The following is a 23,444-nucleotide window of genomic DNA, read 5'->3' on the forward strand; positions in this document are numbered from 1 at the left end:
TTCACACCATGCAACTTGGTTTCTAGCCTGGTGTCCTGTTACTTTTCAGTCATGAAATCACTTCAAAGGTGCAGTCAAGACTTTAAAGTTGGACTAGAGTGGTGGCTTAGAGGTTAAGAGCACTGGCTACTCTTCCAGAAGTCCTGAGTTCAATTCCCAGCAACCATATGGTGGATCACAACCACCTGTAATGAGATTTGGTGCCCTCTTCATGCATGCAGGAAGAACACTGTATACATAATAAATAAATCTTTTTTTTAAAAAAAAGAGTTTAAAGTTTATTTGAAGCTTTATAAGAAAGGCTGTTCCAAGGAAACTAATTCTCTCCCAACACACGCACTGATGAACTATGTACTAGTGACAAATAGGTGGCAGTGGGGGGAAGGGACATGTGTCCTCTCATTGTCCAAGTGTGGTTTCCCACTCTGCCTGGAGAGAGCTTAGGCTGTGACTGACTCATCCCTGATCCTGCATTTGCTGGCCAAAGCGAGGACTTAGGGTGCCTAATGGGGTAGAGCATTGACCTCACAGCGTGTCAGTATAATGGGGTAGAGCATTGACCTCACAGCGTGTCAGTAAGAGGAGGAAAAACGGACCTCTCTGATGACCTCTGATGGCCCAGAGTAAGCCACCAAACCACACTTGACCAGACAAGAAAAGCCAGAACAAAAGGTGTCCCAAAGAAACCTTGTCTGGGTTGGGAAAACAATGTATGTGGCGGACTTTCAGACTAGGAGAAACACGGAGCATTCTGTTACCAACACTTACAATTTACTATATTGTTTCCGAGATTTATGCCCTATCAATGGACAATGAGTCTCCTCGTGTGCAAGAGAGAAAAACTCCAAACAAGAAGAGTTTAAGCAGCTTGTCCACATCCGTGTTGGGTAAGTAGGATGAACTTGACCAGCAGAAGCCAGTGAGGAAAGCAGTGATTATATTTCTTCTGCCCTAATATTAGTCCAATAATGAAAAATGTGATTCCTGGATTTAGTGTTTGCCTTATAATATTAAACACAGAAACATAGTGCAAGTGTCAGGGGTTCAGTTTCAGATAAGGCAGAGAATACCGCTGCCCATGGGTGACCAAGCAGCTCGGGAATTTACTGCCACCTAGTGGCAGCCGCGAGGCAACCAAGACTAAATATCATCAGGTCCAGGCGCTGATTTGAAGGGTCCAATCTACCAATAACACATGTATCCACCTGTTTGTGAAGGTTAGTGCCAAATTAATGTAACAGGGGAATCAAGACTATTTTCCAGCAATTCCTGAGTTCTTGGGACAAAATCTGAGACTTTCTGCCTGATACCTGTTGGTTGGATGGACATTTATTCATCTATACCCTAGCACAACCTGATCAGAGAAGAAAAGGCTTGTGTCATACAACCTGTTATTTCTCAAGTTCCTGTTACAGGCCTGGTGCAAAGGAAGTGAATGTCTGTTGAATGAATATGAGTGAACCTAGTTTTATTTTGGGGGGGGGGCGTTTTGAGACAGGTTTTCTCTGTGTAGCCCTAGCTGTACTGGAACTCTCTCTGTAGCCCAGGCTAGCCTTAAACTCACAGGGAACTTCCTGCCTCTGCCTCCCGAGTGCTGAGCTTAAAGGCACGCAACCCCACTGCCCAGGTGGAGTGAACATTTTTAATCCGAATTTATCCACTCAGAACAAGACAGGCTAGGATTAAGCAGCAGTTTATTCGAATACTCTATATAGTAAACATTTGAAGGGGGTGGGTGGAGAACTAGACGAGGCTTCTTGGAGAACTTTCCAGGCAGGGTAAAGGAGCCCTGGGTAAGTGACCTGTTCACAGAGCAGTGGATGCCCGGAACTTCTGGGTCAAACAGAACACGGCAGCTGTGAGGGCTGTGCATTGGCGAGCCAAGAGTTTCACACTGAGGTCCTGGTAGCCTCTCTCACAGGTCAGTTTTGCGGCCTCCACAAACTGGTGGTAGGTATATACCACGTCCCTCAGGTTCCCGGCCACCTCCTTGTGCCGGGTGGAGCAGCGGCTGCAGTCTGTAAACTGGAAGCAGAGGCCAGCCAGCTGGACCAGGTGCTGGAAGGTGACGCGCACAGCACTCTGCATCTCCTCGGGGGATTGGTCCATTCTGATCACATGCTGACAGCTGGAGAGCAGCTTCTGGGAGCCCATGCACAGGCGGCTCCGGCTTTCTGAAAAGTGCCAGGTGCACTTCTCAGTGGGGTGTTTGTTCCCAACCCCCCAGGAAGCTTCTAGAATGTCCTGTAGCTCCAGCAGGCTCTCCGTGAGTTGGACAAAGCCCTCCGGGGCACTTGCAGGGGCAGTTTTCAGCTGTCTCAGAGCCCTGGTGCAGTACTCTGGCCATATGTGGCTCTTCCTGGACAGGGGTGTGGTGCAGCTGTAGGCACGGGCTGGCCTCCAGGGCAGAGTCACCTGGGTTCCTGCAGAGGGTGGTGAGGTAAGGGGGGCCACAGGGTGTGTCTGTGGGTCCCCATCTTCCTCCTCTGTCTCTGGCTGCAGGCCTCGAAAGCACGCGGCATAGGAGAAGTGGCATCTGCAATGTTCCAGGCCAATCCCGGCAGGCACCACGTCGTTCATGCCAGCGAAACCCAAGGAGGTGGCCTTGCCAAGACTTGGGGAGCCTTCAGGATGGCTCTCTGGGGCAAAACACAGGAAAGACCTCTCAGGCGGAAGGCAGATGATCGGACTGTCACCTTTGCTTTCTGATGGTGAGCCGTGGCCTGAATCTGCCGAGCGGGGCTCCTCTTGACATGGTGGAAGCTTTGGCAGGGAAGGTACTGTATGGACACAGACTTGCGGAGGAGTGTCCACAGGGTCTGTGTCTTCCCCCATCACATGGTTAAGCTGCTCTGCCTTGACCCTCTCTGGAGGGAAGGCTGATGGAGCGGTCTGCCCCCCAAGTAAGAAATCAGGGCCCAAGTCCAATTCTGCCAACAGCTCCTGTTCTTGGCCCACGGCTTCTCTCTGTTTCCCTTGGGAGTCTTTGAGGGAGAAGGACAGGGTCTGTTCTGTCCATGTTCCAGGAGCCTCTGAAGGGAGGGAGCCCATTATTTCATCAGCTGGAGCGTTAACATCAAGAGCTGGTGAAACGTTATCTGAGCCCTCCTCAAATTCCTCCTGAAATAAGTTGGGTCCATTTTTGTATGTAACTTCACTGTCACTTCCCAAAGACAGCTGTCCTTGTTGCCCCTCTTCTGAAGCAAAGGCAGTCCCTTCTGAACTCACGCCACACTCACCATGGGTTGTCCCATCTCCAGGAGACAAGGACCCTGTGAATCTGGGGGTACCCTGTTGTATATGATTCACTAAAAAAGATTCCGATTCCATTTCTGATTGGACCCCTTCCGGCTCTGATGTGTCTCCTTGAGGGAGAGGATGTGGCCCTGGGCTGTCTGGATTAGGGTTAGCACCAGAGAGAGGGAAGGTGCTATCCTCAGGCTCTGGGGCGAGTTCTTTGGGGGTAGTACCATCTAGGTCTTGAAATGGGGATAAGATTTGGAAAGGCCTGATCTGAGCGGCCTGTGGGCTGGATGAATCTGGGTTCGAATTGTGAGGGTTCTGGGGGGTGCTTGCTGAGGAGCTGTCGATGGCGACAGCCAACGGAGTAGTCCCCAGATTCTCTGTATTGCCGGGGTCAATTCGGAGGCGAATGGCAGAGATAGAAGACACACGGGAGTCAACGACTGACTTGGTTTCCATGGTCTCTGGCTCCATCTCCATGATCCTGGAGGCTGGATTTTTGCTCTTTGTCTCCCTCAGGGAAGCCAGCAACCCCAAGGCCTTGGTCTCCAGGAGGCCTGGCTCCCCTTGCACGTCCTGCCAGGAGGACACAGTTGGGGAAGGGGCAGCGAGTTTCAGGTAGGGCTCTCTGTCATAGTAGCACACGTCATCCATGTTCTCCTGGGAGGCTGATGGCTCCAGGGGGAAGGAGACCTGGGAGGTGTGGTCTGTCTGTAGGAAGGACCTTCTTTTCCTCAGTGTCTTGGCGTACTTCTTCACCCCTCCCCGCCTGCTTGGCTCTCCTCCCTCTGGTCCTGGATGCAGGCTTTCCTCGGAGCCACGGGTTCTAGACTGACTCTGCAATCTCTCGGCACTAAGATCGGCAGCTCTGGGCCCTGCAAGTCAAGACAAGGAAAAATCACATTAAGCGCAGAGAAGGAGAGAGGTTGTCCATGCTTGGGCAAGCATGGAGGCTTGCCTGGACTGAAGATCTAAACCTTGGACAAGTTAAGATTTCATTGCCTCAGTCTCCTCATCTGAAAGATGGGAATAAGGATTACAGTAGACATTTCTTACGTTACTTGTCCAAGACCCATTTACTACCTTTAGTCACGGTACCTCAAGTTTCTTTTCAGGAGATGACATCTCGTGCACTCTGGTAGAGACTGGCCGTGCTAGAGATCAAACCTAGACCCTACGCATGCTGGACAAGCACTCTAACACTTATGTTCTCAAACAACGGAATATTAATTTACAGTTCCGAAGATGAGATTCATAGTCCAGGCAGTCAGCAAAACTATCCAGAACTTCAAATACACAAATACATACCACACACACACCACATACACCCACACCACACGCACCCCACCCACACACACATAAACATTTTTTTTTTTTTTTGGTTTTTTTGAGACAGGGTTTCTCTGTGTAGCTTTGCGCCTTTCCTGGAACTTTGGAGACCAGGCTGGCCTCGAACTCACAGAGATCCACCTGCCTCTGCCTCCCGAGTGCTGGGATTAAAGGCGTGCACCACCACCGCCCGGCTCACATAAACATTTTTAAAGGGTGTTAGAGAGATGGCTCAGTAGTTAAGAGCATTGGCTGCTCTTCCAGAGGACTTGGGTTCTATTCCCAGAATTCCCATGGCGACTCACAACCATCTGTAACTCCAGTTCCAGGGGATCTGACACCCTTTTCTGGCCCCCATAGGCACAGCACACACACAGTACACAGACATATATGCAGGAAAAACACCCATACACATAAAACTAATTTAAAATTAAGAAAAAAACTAAAACCGTGTGTGATGGATGGTACATGTCTATAATCTCATCACTCAGGAGGCCTGAGAAGTTTAAGGTCAGCCTAGGCTATATACTTGAGTTTCTAGCCAGCCTGGGCTACATCTCCAGACTGTAACTCAATAACTGTTAATAGTAGCAAGAAGTCATTTTTGCGGCCACAGTACCCTGACAAGAATGCCATTGAATTCTGCTGCAAACACTTCTAGCCTGGCTGCCAGCCATGCCTGAACCCCGGTCTTCGGACTTGCTGGAAATCCCCAGGCTCTTTGCTCTTCAAGCTTTTCTGCATGATGTTAACTCATGCCCACAGCTGCTGCTGCTTCTGTTGCTACTTTTATGTTGCATGTGAAGGGGGTGAAGGTGCTTTCTTTGGACAAACAGGGACCCTGATCATCAGTCAGTCATGAGGGTTCACACATGCTAGGATGATCTTTCTCAGGAGCAGCAGTATGTGAAAAGGTCTTGGGATTTGGGCAGAAGAAATCAGGATTGCATGTTAGCAGGGACTTGGAGGCATGTTAGACACTCAGACCAAACATCCCCAACCTGCTTGCGTGGTACTGAAATGACCAAATTCTAGGCCACCCCTCAGACCTCCAAGGTCAGAACTGCTGAGGTTAAATCTGAGGAACTGACAGACTTTAAACAAGGTTCCTTGGGTGATTCTGATGGGCTGCTATGTTTGGGAGTTGCTGTCTTGTTGACCAATACCCTCTGATGGCGCTCACAGTGAGTCGTGAGCTAGACTGAAACCCAGGCACAAGAGTCCCAGTTCTAGTGTGCTTAGCACACTGACCCCTCCCTGTGAAAAGGTGCCTCACATGGACCTGAATTTGGACTAGGTCCCCATAAGAGTCCCATCTGCCAGTCTCAGCTGCACCCCTCATCCTGCTGCTAGTATAAGGGCTAGCTCAGCAGGGCAGAGTTGGGGTCAGGGAGAGCCCCGGAAGAGGTTAGCCAGGTTCTTGTGGAGTGGAGTGCAGCATACCCTTTGCTGTTCTGTTCCCATGGTCTACAGAGTGAGCTCCAGGACAGCCACAATCACACAGTGAGGCAACAACAGGAAAAACCAAAATCAGCCCCCAACAAACGAAGAAATGAAACCAAGTCAACAGAGGTGGTATGAGCTCACTCATTCATGTAGTGACGATGCCCAGGTGCTGTGTGCACTCAGGGAGCCTTTACACAACGACAGTGTACAACTAGAGGCAGCACCAAGGGACAGGCACAAAGCCGCCGCCGCCCCCGGAACAACCTGTGACTGAGATGAGCAGCTGGCCCTGGTCTGGTAAACCGGCAAAACGTCCCCTGCAGAATGGAGCCCTCAGCGGAGACTAGATGGTTGATGGGCACCAGCAGCTGAGGCTCAGGGCAGACGCAGTAGCATATACCAAGGTCTGCTAAGATACAGGGCAAGGGGGTGGGGACAGGCAGGCAGAAGCCACCACAGAGAGCCTCACAGGGTGCCCTCAGGAGCTGAGCTGGCGTTTCTGTCCAGAGCAACCACAAGAGGGCAGTATTAGAGAGGCACAGGAGAGGGCTGGGCCCAGCCATGTCTGCCAGCTTTTAACCTCAGAGTGGGGAGACAGTGTAAGAGAGTATGTGTGAGTGTGTGCACATATGTGTGTCTTGCGAGATTTTCCGGTTAGCTCGGCAAGTCTTCCTTTGTAGAAAGACTTTACAGTGGTGTTTTGTTTGTATGAGATGGCATATCGTGGATCGTAGGTTAAATTTTCACAATCTTTTTTGGAGATATATGAGGAACCCAGCCAACAGATCCCGACCCGATGTCAGGAACCACTGGACTCCCAAAGGCCATCAGACACCAATGATGCTATTTTGTTGCTTCCAGGATCCGCAGTGGCACAGTGACCCTCTCAACTGGGCACTCCATTCCTTTACTGCGTGTTCTGTCCACCTGACGAGGCCCAGCCCACTCGACACATCTTCTGGGAAGCCTTCCCTGGTTCCCACAGTGGGATGAATTCCTCTCATCTCCCCTTGCTCACAATTCTCCAAACCTCCCTTGCAGTCCTGACTCAAGGCCAGGATGCTTGTAATTTGGTCCACGGGAATCCAGGGTGGCCTCCTCAAGAGTAGACAAAGCCTTCATATCCTGCTCTCAAGCCGGCCCTGGGCTCTTGGAAGCTAGCTAAGGGCATTATAGATCTGCTGGGATGGGGGACGGGGCTCACCTGAGAGTGTGTCTGGGGGTGTGAGCTTGTCCGCTGCATCATAGTATTCCTCATCTGAGCTGCCGTCCTCAAAGGCCGGCAGTGGCAGTGGGTGCAGGGCCAGGGTTTCCAGCATGGAGCCAGGCTGAGCCTCCATCCAGCCCTGCTGGCACCACGGTGGTGGCGGTGGCGGTGGCGGTGCCGCTCCCTGCCGCGAAGCTGTGCTCCCTGAGCTGTCACTCAGGTGGCTGCCTGGGGAGATGCTGGAACACAGGCTGTAGTAGTCAGTCCGGCTGCCCTCATACAACCTGGGGTCTAGCCTGCCCATGCTCAGTTCCGGTCCCCAGCTGCAGGCCCCTGAAGCTAGGCCCTGGGGACACTCGATCTGCTGGCATTGAGGGTTGGCATCCTGGGCTAGGTCCAGCAAACACAGGAAACCCCTGGTCCCGATCCTACTTTTTTCCTCTTGGCTGTTGGTATCAAGATCCTTTGAGAAGCCTGGTGGGCCAAAGTGAAAGAAGCTGGTCCCGCTGGAGGAGCAGGCATCTAAGTCGTCCTCTTCCAGAGCATCCATGGACTCACTGGAGCCACTGGTCCTGCAGCCTCGGCTCTCGGTGTTGGCTGAGTCAGATGCCTCGGACTCAGCACTGTCCGTCATGCTGCTGGCCCCGCAGGTACTCGGGCCTCTCCTGCTCGCCTCAGCTGTGGGACTGTCTCCAGGGGGCTGCTCCTCTCTAACGAATGGTCTACAGAGGCTCAGCTTCACCAGGCGCCGGTCAGACAGGGGCTCCAGTACGCAATCCACTTCAGAGGACTCCTCCGAGTCACTGCAGGCCCTAGACTCGTAGCCTGTGACAAATGAGACACGAAGAGTTACAAACCAACGTCCAGGTCTGACAGACGCCTGCGTGTCCTGCTTCCTGCCATCCTGCTGGAAGGGAAAACACAGAAAGTGACCGACCGTGTTGAACATGTACAAGCCTTTCTTTTCGTTATGGTTCCTGCAACAACACAGGAGAACAATGGCACACTATAATATAAATTATGGGGGAATAGCTTAGTGGCAGACCATTTGACTGTAATATAAATTATATCAGTACATTGTCATGTGCTTATTTGCATCCGTGTTGAGTGCTGACTCAGGAAGCAAGAGATGGCCCCATTCAAACATGCTTATTTCGAATTTCCCCCAAAAGTACTTTCCCTGGGTCAGGCTGGTCACAGGGACAAAGTAGAACAGCAAACCGCCAAAGAGGATTAGAAAAATTGTGTCCTCGAGGACATCTGGAACTATTGCTTATCCCATGGCATAAAAACGTGGGCAGTGGGAATGGGAAACCAGAAGCTCCTCCACGAAGACGACACTGCCTGGCACGCTCTTTATCCATCAGGGTCCCCAGATGACTTTTTGTTTTTTTCAAGACAGGGTTTCTCTGTGTGACTGCCCTGGCTGTCCTCCAGCTCACAGAGATCCGCCTGCCTCTGCTTCCCAAGTGCCGGGATTAAAGGTGTGTGTCACTATGCCGGCTCCAGGTGACGATTTTTACAAGGCTTCTCCAGTCATTCCTGCTGGGTGACGTAAGCACCAAATCTGATGTCCTACTATGTATTTGCTGCCCGCTATTTGTTCTTTTACTTTTGCTTGTTGTAGACTAATGAACTCACTCACTCAAAACTGAAAGCAAAGCTATCCTGGACCATTCTCTGTAGCATTGACAGTAGGGTAGATAATTTAGAGTTTGATTTAAAGTCTATACAATTTATACAGAACCAGTGCACTGGTTCTGTATAACTTATATACCATTTCATAGAAAGGACTGAACATGTGCACATTTTAGTGAGCACCAAGGGTTGTGGAAACAACCCCCTGCGGTTACCACAGATGGCATGGACGGCAGCATTCCACCCTCCAATCTAGTCTCCTGGGATGATCTAGGCCTGTTTTGCCACGAGGAGGAGGCACTATATAACGGTAAGCTGCTGAGCACCTCTGTCTACCTCTGTCAACCATCATGTTGGCAGCTTGAAATCGTGGTGATGGCAGGGGCGTCTGGCAATTGTTTCAGGGCAGGGGCTTTCCCCCTGCAGAGGCCATTATTAAACATTTATCAGGACACCCCTGGAAGAGCCACATCAATAGAACAGCTGACGTGGAAGCCGCCCGGGAGGCTGTTTTTCTCCCCTGCCCTTTAATACTCGCCCCTTTCATTCTTTACATGGTATAATTTCAAGTCTCTTTTGTCCCCAGGTACCCCTTCTTCTGAATGTAAGGCTGAGAGTCTCCATCATAATTCAAGAGAATGAGAAAGAGGGCAAAGGCGTGGATGAGACCAGTGCGCCCACGTTCTGAAAAAGTGACATCCCCTTTTGCCGAGAAAAAAGACACAATGGATCTTAGAGACGATTCCAGGAAACTCTTCAGGGAATCAGAGACCTTCTAGCGCTCCTTGGCATTTAGGAGCATTCCAAAGACTAAGAACGCTTCTCTCCTATTTAAGAAAGGTCAATTGCTTGGTTGGAAATAAATAAGCCTGTCCTGACTGGGAAAGACTCAGCTCCTCACCTTCTTCAGCAGACACTCGGTGAATCTGCTGTCTGTTTCCAGACCAGAGGAAAACAGAGCTAGCCGGGTCCACAAACAGCCTGTAGTACCCAGCAATCAAGCACGCCAGGTCTTTTGCACTGTTGGATTCCAGCAACAGAGTCAGAACCTGTGAAGGCAAGCAGAACTTTTCTGTTTGTAGAGGGTCAAGATACAACAAGGCCTACTGGGCCAAGGAGAGATACTAAGTATATTCAACCATGGTGCACAGACTGGCCCCCAAGCTGCCCGTATATTCACAGCGAGGAGCTAAATCTAAATGCCCAAGCATGTATGTGCACATAAACACACCTGCACACCCTGACACACTGTGGGTCCCTCCTCTCTAATCTAAATACTGTCTCCTTTATTTCTGTCCTTAGTGCCACTATGCCCTACCTACCCCCATCCCCCTACTCATTCACACAACTGGTCCCTTAAAGACCCGACCTAGCACAGGAAAAGGAGGAAGATGAGCAGAAAACACAGGGCCATTTTTGAGCACACTGGATGAAATCAAAAGAGGGAATAGTGAATATAGAACCTTCCAGAAAGGCACAGGAGGTACCCTGAACTATTTATCCATTTTAAAACTCTAGGTCCAGAATTCTTCATCAATAAAACACATAGCCCAACAAATAGAACAAAACCCTCTCAGGAGCCTCTCAGAATAATGTATCCTGCTCGCCATGGTCCACTTGAGGCAGATCCTTTTAGCCAGATAAACAGTGGACTTTATTATCACTCAAAGCTCATATAAACTACCCTAGAATAATTGCACACCCAATCCCAGGGGCCAGAGTCTCTTCCTCTGTGTTACCTTAATGTCTTGAAGATACACCTTGACCATGCTCACTTTCTCGGATTCTTCTGTCAGCTCCACGCGACTGATGTTAGCAAACTCCGCGAGTGTGGACACGATGTTGAGTTTGCTGTTGATAATCTGACTAATGCCATACTTGGCTCCAACTAGAAGGGCAATGTAGGATTCTCTATCCTGTAACTGCACAAGAGTGGAAGGCCAATTAGTTTCTATTCTCAAGCTCGTGAAAACATACTGCACATGATCTCCCTCCCTACAGATTCTTTTCTGTCATTTTTGGAAATGGTTTTGCTGTGTAGCCCGGGCTGGTCTCAAATTTATGATCCCCCTGCTACAGTCTCCCTAGTCCTGGGATTACAGTGTGTGCCACGCCTGGCTCCCCTCTCTGCCAAGCCTGTTTCCTACTTTAGCCCCTCACCGCCATTCCCTGAGACGACTCCTCAGCATGGGGCCCACCCAGAGCTGAATTGAAAAGAACGCTTTATTTTTCACTATTTTAAAATTATGTGTATATGCGTGTCTCTGTGTACATGAGTGCAGTACAAGTGGAGGCCAGAAGAGGGTGTTGAATTCCCTGGAACTAGAGTTACAGGCAATTGGGAGTGGCTCGACGTAGGTGCTGGGAACTGAACTGAGGTTGTCTGCTCTTCACGCCTAGGCCATTTCTTCAGGCCCCTTTGTAAGTCGTTTCAGCAGAGGACTCTTCCATACCATCATCTGCATTTTGTCATCCGTGCGTCTGAATTCAGACTGCACGCCTCTCCTGGACTCTCACCCTGTCACCATGACTTACGTAAATCCTGACCCTTCCTTAAATGCTCCCTCCAAACCCACAGCCACCTGGCCTTAGCAGCACTACCTGTAATCCCAGCCCTCAGAAGACGAAGGCAGGAGGACCAGTTCCAGGTCATCCTCCGGTATACAGCGAATTTGAGGCCAGCTTGGGCTACATGAGATCCTGTCTCAACAAAACAAAATAAACAAACAACATCTTATGCCAAGGGAAAGCCTCAGCCTCCTCAGCCCGAACAGCCACGTTCGGCTGCCACGTGGACCCCACGCCACGTCTGTATGTCTCTGGGAACACTGGGTGCATCTTGCTTGTTTCGATCACTGACACTCAGATATTACATGTTGAGTTCTCTGACAGCAGAGTTCGTATGATTCTACATTTGTAGTCAAGCCCAGAGCCAGTCCTGTATAGCTGGCTGCCCTTTCCTGGGGCCAATTCTTTCCTGAGACAGGAAAAGTCAAGGCAGGCTTGGGATAGGAGGGCTAGAGCCTGTGGGAACATTACAAGCTTTCCCAGGCCCTTCAGATCCCTCTGTTCTGAAATCCAGTATCTTTCCCACCTTTGGGGCCTTGTCCTTATACACACACAGAGGAATGGGCTCAGGGCAGAGGGCTCTCATCCTTCTCCTGTCTCAGGCCCACGCCTCAGTGTGTTGGTCTGCAACATCAGGGCCCAGCCTGGCACCCAGTCCACCTTTCTCATCTCTCGATCCCCGCTCTCCTGTTGCCCTTCTGTACCCAAACTCCCAAGGGTGCTGCTTACAACAGACCGCACCCCAGTGCCTGTCTCCCATTTTCCAGCCAGGCTTCGTCCGACCATCTGAAAGCCTTCTCTTCCTCGGACCCAGACTCAGTCAGCCATGGTGGCATCTATCTTCCCACCCTTAACAGTGGTCATAGCCTGCCTCCTGGCCTTGTCTTGTGGAGTGGCTTATTTCATCCTTGAGGGCAGAAATCAGAACTAATTCCGCTCTGCCTCCCCTAGCATCTTCCACGGGGCTAACATACACCAAGCCAGGGTCTGATCAATATCTGCCAATCTGTAAACATCCAAGGTCCCAAGCAAGCAGGAGTCCACCGTGGTCTGGTTCATACCATCAGGGTAGCATTGAAGACTTTCCCACCATATGTCTTGAGTTCCCCAAGGATCTGAAGATAATTTAAGCGCAGCTGAGCAGCAGAAATAAGTTGCTTTAATAGACAAAAAAAAAAAAAAAGTGTTAAAATCAGAGTTATTCACGTGCCTAAAATCCAGGCAACGCTGAACATTTCCCCCAAGGCTTCATGACAGACAACTGGGTGGGTCGGCAGAGGCTATGGTTACCTTACCTTTTGTCGGGGTTCCAGCAAATTCTGGTTCCTCTTCATGTGGAAACTAATGGCTTTCTTGATGTCTTTGCCTTTCATATTTCGGAGTAAAGTCGGAGATATAAAATTCTCTATTCCCCAGTCTTTCCTGCCATGAGACATTGGAGACAAGGGGGTCCATGTTTACTGTGCACTTGGTTCTCACGAAGAGCAAATGACAGGGACTTCAGATCTAGAATCCCGAACACACAGTAGACATGAGCACCTTTCTCTAGTGGGAGGGATGCCCACAGGCAGAGAGACAGAGGTATAGACACAGAAAGAGAAAGGGGAGATCTGTCTATATCCGTATTTATCTCTATAAAAGGAGAGTGAGAAAGAGTGGGGGTTCCCCCCATCGACACACATGATATACATTATACATATTCCGAATTTAGGACCTCCCGACTAACCTGGAAATAGACTGGTCTGGGTGTTGTGTGATATTTCATGAATCAAAGCAGAAGTTCTCAATCTTTTTAATTTTATTTATTTTTTTATTGTGTGTCTATACTGAGTCAAACTTGTAGGAAGAGTCTGAGATGCTGTATTTTAGCAAGTGTGCTCATGTGTGGTGGTCAGAGGACAACTTGTGGGAATCAACTCTCTCCTTCTACCACCTGGGGATCGAACTCAGGCTGTCAGCTTGGCAGCAAGAGCCTCTACCTGCTGAGCCATCCCACAGGCCTGTTCACAATCCTTTCAATAACAAAGTATGTGGCATGATCATCCATACGTACGAACCACGTTCCCGCCCTCTGCTAGGGAACAAACCCAGGGTCTAGGCAAGTGCTCTACCACTAGCCATGTTCACTGCCCAAACACTCTTGCGACAGAGAGCACCTGCCAATCCCCAAGGCTAAGCTTTAGAATGACATTAGCCTAGAAGCCTCAGAATCCCCCGAAAGTTGCTCCTTGACTCATTATACCAGGGGTAGAACCAGGGATCTGTTCTATTTTTAAATTCCGATTTCTCCGTATGATTTTGACGCTTAGACACGCTAGAGCAGAGACCTGGGGAGGGGCTTAGCATAACAGGGTGTTAGCTCTCAGAGCTAAGAATCAAGAGGTACATGGATCGTAGGACTTGACACCTCCCCCATTTGGGGGAGGGGGACAAAACGCAATAGCAACTGGTTCACACCTGTTGGAAGAATATATTTCCAAGACATCCCTGCCCTTAGACGCTGCCAACTGACTGCCTCGGACTTCCTTCTAGGGACTGGAAATTTCCAAAGGGACCCTGTGCCATTGCATGTGGAAGTGGCTTCTACCCAGATAGGGGAGTCGGGCTGGGTAAAGGGGAACAGATGGGAAGACAAAGGCAGATGGGTGAATATCAGCTTTCTGTGGAGTCTGTCCACCCTGGCTAGAAGCCAGCGGCCACAATGTGGCACAGCTGCCGACCCTGCCACTCACTCTATGTACTTCAGTGAGATCTTCTGTGGCTGGGCACAGGCATACATCCGCTCCTGGATATGCAGGGCTGCAAGCCGGAGAGCAGAGTTGCACTTCATCTCCACAGCAAAGCGCTCCTGGAGTACGTCACTGCAACTCTGCAAGAGATTACACAGAGCAGCTGGGCAACAAGAGAATGCACATCAGGCCCCCTGTCCTCTCAGGTCAAAGACTGCAGGCCAGCAGTCAGCACTGAGGGCTGGCTCTGACAGTTAGTTCTTGGCTGTGCGACCTTAGTTACATTATTAAGAACTCCTGAGCACGGTGCCTTCCATTGTTAAATGCATACTATCTGATCTACACTGCTTGATTTCTGTGGGGTTTAGAAAGGACAATATGGGCTGGAGAAATGGCTCAGTGGTTAAGGGCACAGACTGTTCTTCCTGAGGACCCGGTTCAATTCCCAGCACCCACATAGCAGCTCACAACTGTCTGTAATTCCAGTTCCAGGGAATCTGACACTCTCACACCAATGTACATTGAAAAGAAAAGACAATATTCAGAAATGCAAGCATAAAGCACACAGAATTATATAAATGTGAATATAATGCATTGGTGGTGTTGTGGCTGTTGCTGTTATTATTTCTTGGTACCATTTCTGTAAGACCTGGACCAGTCAACCCACCACTTGAATTGCCTCTTCTGTAAACTGGTGATTTTTCCCAGATGACTCTTTTCATCCAAATCAAAATAACAAAATTAATCTCAGACCAGGCAATAGAGGGCAGGCCCAGGCTGGGAACCAGGTTTCTAGCCGGGCATGGTGGCTCATGCCTTTAATCTCAGGACTTAAGAGGCAGAGGCAAATGAATCTCTGAGTTTGAGGCCAGCCTGGGCTACAGAGCTAGTTTTAGAATAGCCAGGGCTACAAAGAAGAAACACTGCCTTGAAAAACAAAAAACAAACAAAAAGAAAAAAGAAAGGAAAGAAGAAAGAGAGATAGAGAGATAGATAGATAGATAGATAGATAGATAGATAGACAGATAGATAGATAGCAATCAACCAATCAGTCAGGTATGGCTCGACTATTACATAGGGACCTCAGACACATGCACCTTCTAAGACCCAGTCCCATCATCTCTACTGTGAGTTTCCAAAGCACTAAAGCCCTGTTCTGCAATAAAAATGGAAACGATAGCAGTGCTTAATAGTATTAGAAAAAAATGTATCATCTACATCGAGGACTAAGCCTAAATTTGATTAGTCTCCTGCAAATCTCCCATTACAGCAACTCAGAGGACTACTGGGAGGGGTAATGGGGGCCACTGTCCTCCAGGAAAAGACAATCCCTCTGGGAGAGTTGTTTAGCGGCCACCAACCCAGAATAACCCAATGCATCTTTGAGGACACTGTCACGGCAGGTAGCTCAGCCCAGTCACCTGCAAGTAGAGATACTCAAAAGCCACAGGGTCTTCTTTCAGCAGGTCCAGGGGGTCCTTGGGAACAAAACACACCCTGAAGAGGCAGCGGGAGTCCTGCGATTCTTCCCTTTCCACTACCTGCCCAGGGTAAAGAGGACACAGTGACCTTGGCGCTCTATAAGGCGGCTTCACAAGAGAGAAGAGAGAAAGGTGGGGGGGCCTGTTCTATTTCAGTCTTTCCCCAGACAGCATAGCCTTCTCTCTCAGACTGATTTCTTTCCTGTGGTATAAAACGTGTATGACTCAAAAGGGTGATGTTTCTTCTGTCAGAGGAACCCCTGTCCACTCAATGCCCTCCCCAGAGACAGCCTAGGACTCCTCGATTTGTGGACTGAACGTTTAAATACTTGGTCAATTCAGTTGGCATGGCTATTTTGGGAGACTGTGGAGCTTTTAGGGGGTGGGGCCTGGCTGGAGAGAGTGGGTCCCTGAGGCAGGGGTGCAAACCCCTGGGGTGTATCTTGGGTCTGCTTCTGTCTAGAGTCTCTCTGCTTCCTATCTGCCAACACAATGTGATCATCTGCCACCAGCGCCCACCACCATGGACAAGAACTGCTCCTGCAGCCATAGCTTCTCCAATGATGTGCTGCAGCTCCTAAACTCTGAGGTAGAACTAACCTCTCTTTTTTCCTGAGTTGCTTCTGCCAGGAATTTTATCACAGCCAGGAGGAAAAGGAAATGCATATGAGTGTGTCAGTCTCCACAAGTAAAGATGTAGTTTGTACCGTTCTGCACCTTCTTCCTCCCTTCTTCCCCACTTCAACCATTTTGGGGGTTTAGTTTGATTTTCTTCCTCAACGCAAATGCAAGTAATTATATATATTTTAAATGACTGGATCATAACTCACTTGCAGTGAGGAAGGCTGAGTGATTCCAAGGTCAAGGCTTCCCCATTCCATGCTGAAGAAGCTCGTCCCTTTCTCAACTGTAGAATGTCTACTGATCTTTTCACAGTATACACCCTACAATGATTTGTTGAACTGACTTGTGTTTGACTTTAAGGAGTCAGTACAACTTTTTGCATGGCCAAAGGATTGGGTAGCACAGATGGACTGGCTGTTTGGCCTGTCCTACTCTGGGGGTGCAGCTCAGTGGGGCAAGTGCCACAAAAATGGTCTTGGACATAGTAACCAATGTCCCCTAGTAGTCCTGAGACAGCAGGTGCCAGGAAAGATCATCAGAGCCGGAAGCAAAAGACTTTATCAGATATGTGATGACTGGGGAAAACCACCGTACCCATGCAAGCCTCCATCTCCACATCTATAAGATGTGTGTCCTGGACTATGCCCTGCCTACCTCATAGGAGCAGATGCAAACCAGGCCTGAGTCTTGTCCTGCTAGCCCCAGGCTGAGCGAGTGCAGTAGGCCCCAGCCCTGATGTGGCTGAGGAGCTTGGCCTCCCCAGAGCAGGGTGGGTCCTCCTACCTGCTGGATGAGCTCCTCCTCATGCAGTAGGTGTAGGCGGGAGATGCTGTACTGCTCCTCCAGGGCCAGTGCAAAGTACTCGATACTTCGGATGGACAGTTTCTCCTTCACTGTGAGAATGATGTCCTGGCAGCGGAGGAAACAGGGTCACCTGATGAGTGGGAAGACTTCCTGTGCCTTCTCACAGGTCCCCCAGAATATCTGGGAGGGAGAAGCTGCCGTAGAGGCGTCTACTGCTAACACAGGCGGGCCCCAGTTCCACGTGGGACCTTTACGGCCCTGCACCACACGGCACCAATCTATCTTGCTTTTCTTCAGAGGATGAAGGTACCAAGGGGAGATTCCAGTCTCTTGCCTCATCTTGACTGCTTTCTAGACAGAATCCTACCAGTGACCTCATGCAACTATGACAGACTGGCTTCAGTTTCTTCTGAAATGGAGGAAACAATGTCTACAGACTGCCAGGGAGGCTATCCAGATGGAACGGCAGACAGTGCTGTGCTGAGGTTTGATGGCTGCCGGGCTGTATTCACCCTTTCTCTCCAATGGGCCCCTGTCATGGCGAATGCCTCAGGCACTCACATACGTTGTTCCCTCTGACCTACACACTTTTCCCATCATTCTTCACAAGGCTGTTTCTCTCCCTTCAAGTTTAAGCTCACATGTCACCTCTTCAGAGAGGTAATGTGTGGCTATTGTATCTAAATGATACTCTGCCTAGTATCCTCAGTTCCAGGGCCATCTTTGTTTGCTTTCCATTCTGGGGCCTCATACATACTAGACAAGAGCTTTCCCACTGAGCTAGGTCCCCAGCTCCTGGGGCATGTTTAGTTCCATCATTTTTTGGGGGGTGGGGTGGGAGGTTTGAGACAGAGTTTCTCTGTGTAGCTTTAGAGCCTTTCTTGGAACTTACTCTGTAGCCCAGGCTGGCCTTGAACTCACAGAGATCCGCCTGGCTCTGCCTCCCGAGTGCTGGGATTAAAGGCGTGCGCCACCACTGCCTGGGTAGCCCCATCATCATTTAATGTCCATTTCTTTAATAAATTATGTTCTTTATGTAAAAGACAGTAGTATAGCAGGTACATGAAAGGATTCTAGATTGAACCGCTCGTCCTCACTTCATTGTGTGCCCACGGACACACTGCTTGTTCTGTGTGGCTCGGCACAGTGCTTTAGGTGGAAGCAGCACTGGGAAGTATTGGTGGAACATCGACATCTATCAACCGGACTGCTGTGTGCATTCATTTCCCCACAGAAGGCACTGAGGACACTCGCTGGCGGGCGGTGATCCACACACGCTCACTCCCAGCATTTGTTTTCTTGTTCATTACCTTCTACCCTAATAGACAGCAGCTTGCTGACAGTGTAAACCTCACCTATGTTGGAGTCTTGGCCAGGGTTTCTAGTGCTGTGACAAAGACCAAGGCCACAAGCAAGCTGTGGAGGAAAGGGTTTACTCTTCCACATCACTGTTCATCAGCAAAGGAAGTCAGGACAGGAACTCACCCAGGGCAGGAACCTGGAGGCAGGAGCTGACGCAGAGGCCAGGGAGGGGTGCTGCTTACTGGCTTGCTCCCCATGGCTTGCTCAGCCTTGCTCAGGACCACCAGCCCAGGCACGGCATTACGCATAATGGGCTGGGGCCTCCCCCATCAATGACTAATTAAGAAAATGCCCCACAGTTGGTTCTTATGGAGACATTTTCTCAGTGGAGGTTCCCTCCTTTCAGATGACTCTAGTCTGTGTCAAGCGGACATAAGACTAGCCAGCAGAGTTGGGGTCAGTCATACGCCAACGCTTGGGGCCTAGGAGATGCTCATCGGAGTGCCACCTGATGACTGCCCACTGTGGATGCACTCCAGAACTCCTGTCAGAACCTCAGATTTAAAGCCCCAAACCACTAAGTGCTGCCTGCTCCCTGTGACTACCAGTCCCCTCACCATGGGTTCCACCCCCCTCCACAACTGAACCAGTGACTAAATCCCGCAAAGGGTATCTGTTTCTGCAACTCCACAGCATTAATCCAGCACCTCCTGTGTGCCAGGCACTGTGCTTACCACGACAGAAAGCCCCACCACTCTCTCTTAACCATACAATTATTATGAAACATGGACATATATACTTTTGGCATTGCAGACTGACTGCTCAATTTATGAAAAAAAAATCTTTTATTTTGTTACATTTAATTCACTCGTTTTCTGTGCCTGTGTGTAGTTGTGCACACGGCACAGTGTGCCTGTGGAGGTAAGAGGACAGGCATCTGTTCTCTCCTTCCTGCTGCGGGATGTTCTCTATGCTGTAAATGTATTGCTATGATTGAGTGATAAATAAAACACTCACTGGCCAGTAGCCAGGCAGGAAGTATAGGCGGGACAAAGAGGGAGGAGAATTCTGGGAAGTGGAAGGCTGAGGCAGAGAGACGCTGCCAGCCGCCAGGATGTGAAGCAGATGTTAAGATAACGGTAAGCCACGAGCCACGTGGCAACTTATAGATCAATAGAAATGGGTTAATTTAAGATACAAGAACTAGATAGCAAGAAGCCTGCCGAGGCCACACAGTTTATACGTAAATTAAGCGTCTGAGTGATTATTTTATAAGTGGGCTGCAGGACTGCTGGGGCTTGGCGGTACCCGGAGAGAAACTCTCCAGTTACACCTTCCACCATTGTGGGTTCTGAGGCTCAAACTCAGTTTGTCAGGTTTGGTGGTGAGTGCTTTTACCGGCTGAGGCATTTCACTGGTCCATATTATTGCTTCTTGGCTGGCTGGCAAGCCCGACTCTGTCAGTCCCTTTTCCCAGCTTTCCCTGGACATATTTGCTGTCTTGGCAATGTGCTGTCCAATGGACCCTCCTGCCACCTAGCAGTCCTCCACCTACCATCCAGAGAGGAGATGTGGAGCCACAGCCATGGAACAAGCCCAGCTCATTGCTGATTTTGTTAAAATTCATGAGAACAAAGCCATGCCAGTCACTATGATAGGAAAGTTGAGTAAGTGACTTGATGGCCCTCAAAACCTAAAACATTTATTGTCTGGTCTTTTATCATGTAGATCTAGGCAGTGGTTCTCAACCTTCCTAATGCTTCGACCCCTTAATACAGTTCCTCAGGCTGTGGAAACCCCCAACCACAAAATTATTTTTGTTGCTACTTCACAACTGTCATTTTGCTACTGTTAAGAATCATAATACAAATACCTGAATCGCAGGATATCTCATATTCGATTCCTGTGAAAGGGTCATTCAACTCCCAAAGGGGTCGTGGCCCACAGGATAAGAACCACTGCTCTAGAGGATGACCCCAGGGATTCATGTCGACTTGGCAAAAATTCTACCAATTGAGCTATATACCTGGTCCCAGAACGGAAGTTTTTTGATTTAAGAATTTTCTTCCCTTGGTAAGGGAGTGGGCAGGAGAAGTCCCCGATGAGCTCACGTGAGTTTTCCGTTTTTCACTAGTAGGGATTGTCTATACCCACCACGGAAAGACACACTTTATAAAATTTGGCTACTGCAGATAAGATTAGCCAGTATTAATCTGGCTAAGCCTTTGTTCACCGTCATAACTCTATCTTCTTAATTCCCCTGTGACATGAACTTTTATTGTAAATCCCCTCCAGGTATTTTTGGCTGCCCCTGAAGGCTTACTTGCCCTCGTCCACACTCCTTTGATCGAAGATGACAGAAGTAAAACCCCTCTTAGAGAATCTCAAGAGGGAGTTTATCACGTATAAGAGCATGCAAGGGCCTGGGTTTGTTCTCACATCTCGCCTTGGTGTTTAGCTAATTTGGTGTTTGGGTAGCAGGTGGAGACAAGAGGCAGGGAAGTCTCGTGGTTAAAGGTGAAGGCATTTGAGATGTACTATGACCTTGGACAAGCCACTTTGCCTCTCAGAAGCCTGAGCCTGGTGCGCTCACAAAACCTCCCTCCTGAAGCAGAAGAACAGGGGAGGCAAGCCCAGCCCAGAGTTCAGCAACAGGCAAACTTGATGGCAACTATAAGCCAGTGGATCATGACAAGTTGGGGACCTATGGGGCCTGTTGGGATAGTGCTTGCAAGTCAGTCACCTCTCAAGGTCAGTCAGATGTTAAATTAGACAGCACACAAGGAAGTGCTCAGCAGAGTGGCTGGCGTGAGTGAAACCCATCCATTTCTCCCTCTTTCTCCTCCAACAGCTTGGAGCTTCCCGGGTTCCAAAGGGCTCTCTCTACCCTCTAAGTCACACTCGGGGAGAAACTGTGGGAATTTGGAGTACCTTGGGAAATTGCCAAAGGAAGGTACAAGAGTGAAATATTAGGTATGTTCCTAGGTGTATGTGCGTGCGTGTGTGTGTGTGTGTGTGTGTGTGTGTGTGTGTGTGTGTGTGTGTGTGTACTTGTACAAGTGTATGTGTCTTGCTGCCGTCTATAACCCACAACTACACCATCCCACCTCTACCTGTTCTTCAGCCCCTAAAGAGCTGGGCTCTGCTTCCTGAGTGCTGGAATTAAAGGCGTGCGTCACCACACTCAGCTCTCACGGCTTTTAATGTTCTAAAAACAACGCCGACAGTTTGCTTCCTCTCTGCAGCCTCTCTCTGGCACCTCTTCCTTCCGTGCTCAAGAACAACTGGAGCCATCTCTCCCATCTCCGGACAGTGCTGTCTGGCACTGGAGGCCCTCCATGGCTACCACCCCTCCCTCCCCCAAGAGAACAGCCTGTGCTCCCAACCGCGTGCTTCGCTTGATAATGCCTGTTTTCCTGGTGTGCACCGGAAATCTTGGTTGCCCTTCATAGCTGCTCAAGTACATGTCCTTTTCCCTGCTGGCATGAGAAAGATGCATCCCACCTCTTGTAGCTTCATTTTACTCTGCTGTGGACAATTGGAGTTTCTGGGATGCCCACTCTCTCTAAACTTGACTGAAGGCTCCCTCCCGCGGTCTTTACCAGGCTCAATAACCCCCTCTTAGAGACTCTCGAGAGGGAGTTTGTTATGTATAAGAGCATGCAAGGGCCCGGGCTTGTTCTCACATCTTGCTTTGGTGTTTAGCTAATTTGGTGTTTGGGTAGCAGGTGGAGACAAGAGGCAGGGAAGTCTGGTGGTTAAGGGTGAAGGCATAGGAGATGTACTATAACCTTGGACAAGGCACTTTGCCTCTCGGAATCCTGAGTCCCTTCCCTGCAGGAGGTAACAAAAACACCATCTTACTGGGTGGCTGTGGGACCAAATGAGATAGTATGATACATATCTTGGCATGGGCACTCAGATTGCAGTGGGCAGAACACTAAGGCAGACAGAGGGCAGGCTGTCTGGGAGTCCATTAAGCTAGGAAGCAAGGTCCAGGTTTACTCTTCATACCTTCACAGTTGTGTTTGCCTCAAACTTGAACGCTTTGGTCTGTCCATTCTCCAGGTACACCTTGAGCACATTGGGCATACACAGCAGAGAGTTCCCCTGGAAAACACGAGAGTGGTGTTACGGCGCTGACCCACTCTTCTGGCTCTGGTGTACCAATCCCCAGCTGCCTGTTAGCATTTGGGGATTTCTCCAGGGCAGGTGGATCTGCTTTGTCCAGGAACATGCATGCGAGGGGCTCAGGTGATGGGGAGTGGGGCGGAAAGGTGAGTCTTGCCCTGTCCGAGTACTGCAGGAGCCCGTCGGTGGCTGACAACTGTTCATTGATGTGCATCTGTTGGTCGCCACCCTTAAGGGACACAATTGAAAAATGATGACCGCTCTATCTGTCATTTTCTGTGCTCTTCATGTGGGGCCTTTCTGAGATTCTTGACCGTTCTGTGTGGGGCTGGTGTGGAATAAGGGTGGGGGCGGAAGTGGGGTGCTTCCCTAGAGCCTCCCCTCCCCCATTTTACTACAGCAGCTCTGCAGTGAAGCATCAGCAGGGGACAGAGAGAGACACCCTGTCCCTCCACTGACCCCAACCATCACCTCTCAAAGGGACCCTGCCACTCTTACAGGCTTTGGGAGTAGGAGGCATAGGGCTAGTCTTTAGTAACTCCATGCCAGTCAGGATTCCTGGGAGCAGGGAAACATTGAGGGGATCCAAATGATCTCTGAGTTGAGCTGAAACTAAGTGAGAACTAGTGAGAAATTCTCGAGTTCCCAGGATTTGAACCAGGACTATGAGGAGTATCTATGTGTCTCTATGGAGAATCTGGGTAGAAATCCCAACTGGGCAAGAAAGTTCCTCACCCCTGCCCCCCAGAAAAAAAAGACCACCTGACAGCATTTTCCCCATGAGAATCTAGTCTTCTAGGGTGAAATATCATAGCTAACCAAAAAAAATTTTTTTTGATACAATGTTTTTATTTATGGAGGTAAGAGATAGGGTCACACTCTGTCCTGGTTGTTTTTTTGTTTGTTTGTTTGTTTTTTCTTTTTTGGTCAACTTGACACGAG

General features: G+C 49.6%; 1 protein-coding gene across 5 annotated transcripts in view; it reads right to left on the minus strand.

Moving 5' to 3' along the window:
• Positions 1-1,677: 1,677 nt before the first annotated feature.
• Positions 1,678-23,444, minus strand: part of Frmpd1 (FERM and PDZ domain containing 1) — a 112,342-nt gene continuing 90,575 nt past the window's right edge. For all 5 annotated transcript variants that reach the window (XM_052716576.1, XM_052716575.1, XM_052716574.1 and 2 more), the window contains 10 exons: positions 22,386-22,481; positions 17,049-17,174; positions 15,582-15,701; positions 14,164-14,300; positions 12,727-12,853; positions 12,493-12,588; positions 10,603-10,785; positions 9,765-9,912; positions 7,223-8,050; positions 1,678-4,118 (listed from right to left, as the gene is read on the minus strand). In XM_052716576.1, coding sequence (XP_052572536.1) covers positions 1,807-4,118; positions 7,223-8,050; positions 9,765-9,912; positions 10,603-10,785; positions 12,493-12,588; positions 12,727-12,853; positions 14,164-14,300; positions 15,582-15,701; positions 17,049-17,174; positions 22,386-22,481 — 4,173 coding nt within the window. In that variant the 3' untranslated portion in view covers positions 1,678-1,806. The remainder of the gene's footprint in view (positions 4,119-7,222; positions 8,051-9,764; positions 9,913-10,602; positions 10,786-12,492; positions 12,589-12,726; positions 12,854-14,163; positions 14,301-15,581; positions 15,702-17,048; positions 17,175-22,385; positions 22,482-23,444) is intronic.

The sequence above is a fragment of the Peromyscus californicus genome, unplaced genomic scaffold (genome assembly GCF_007827085.1).
Source record: "Peromyscus californicus insignis strain IS unplaced genomic scaffold, ASM782708v3 Scaffold_5__1_contigs__length_169319896, whole genome shotgun sequence".
NCBI classification, from domain to species: Eukaryota; Metazoa; Chordata; class Mammalia; order Rodentia; family Cricetidae; genus Peromyscus; species Peromyscus californicus.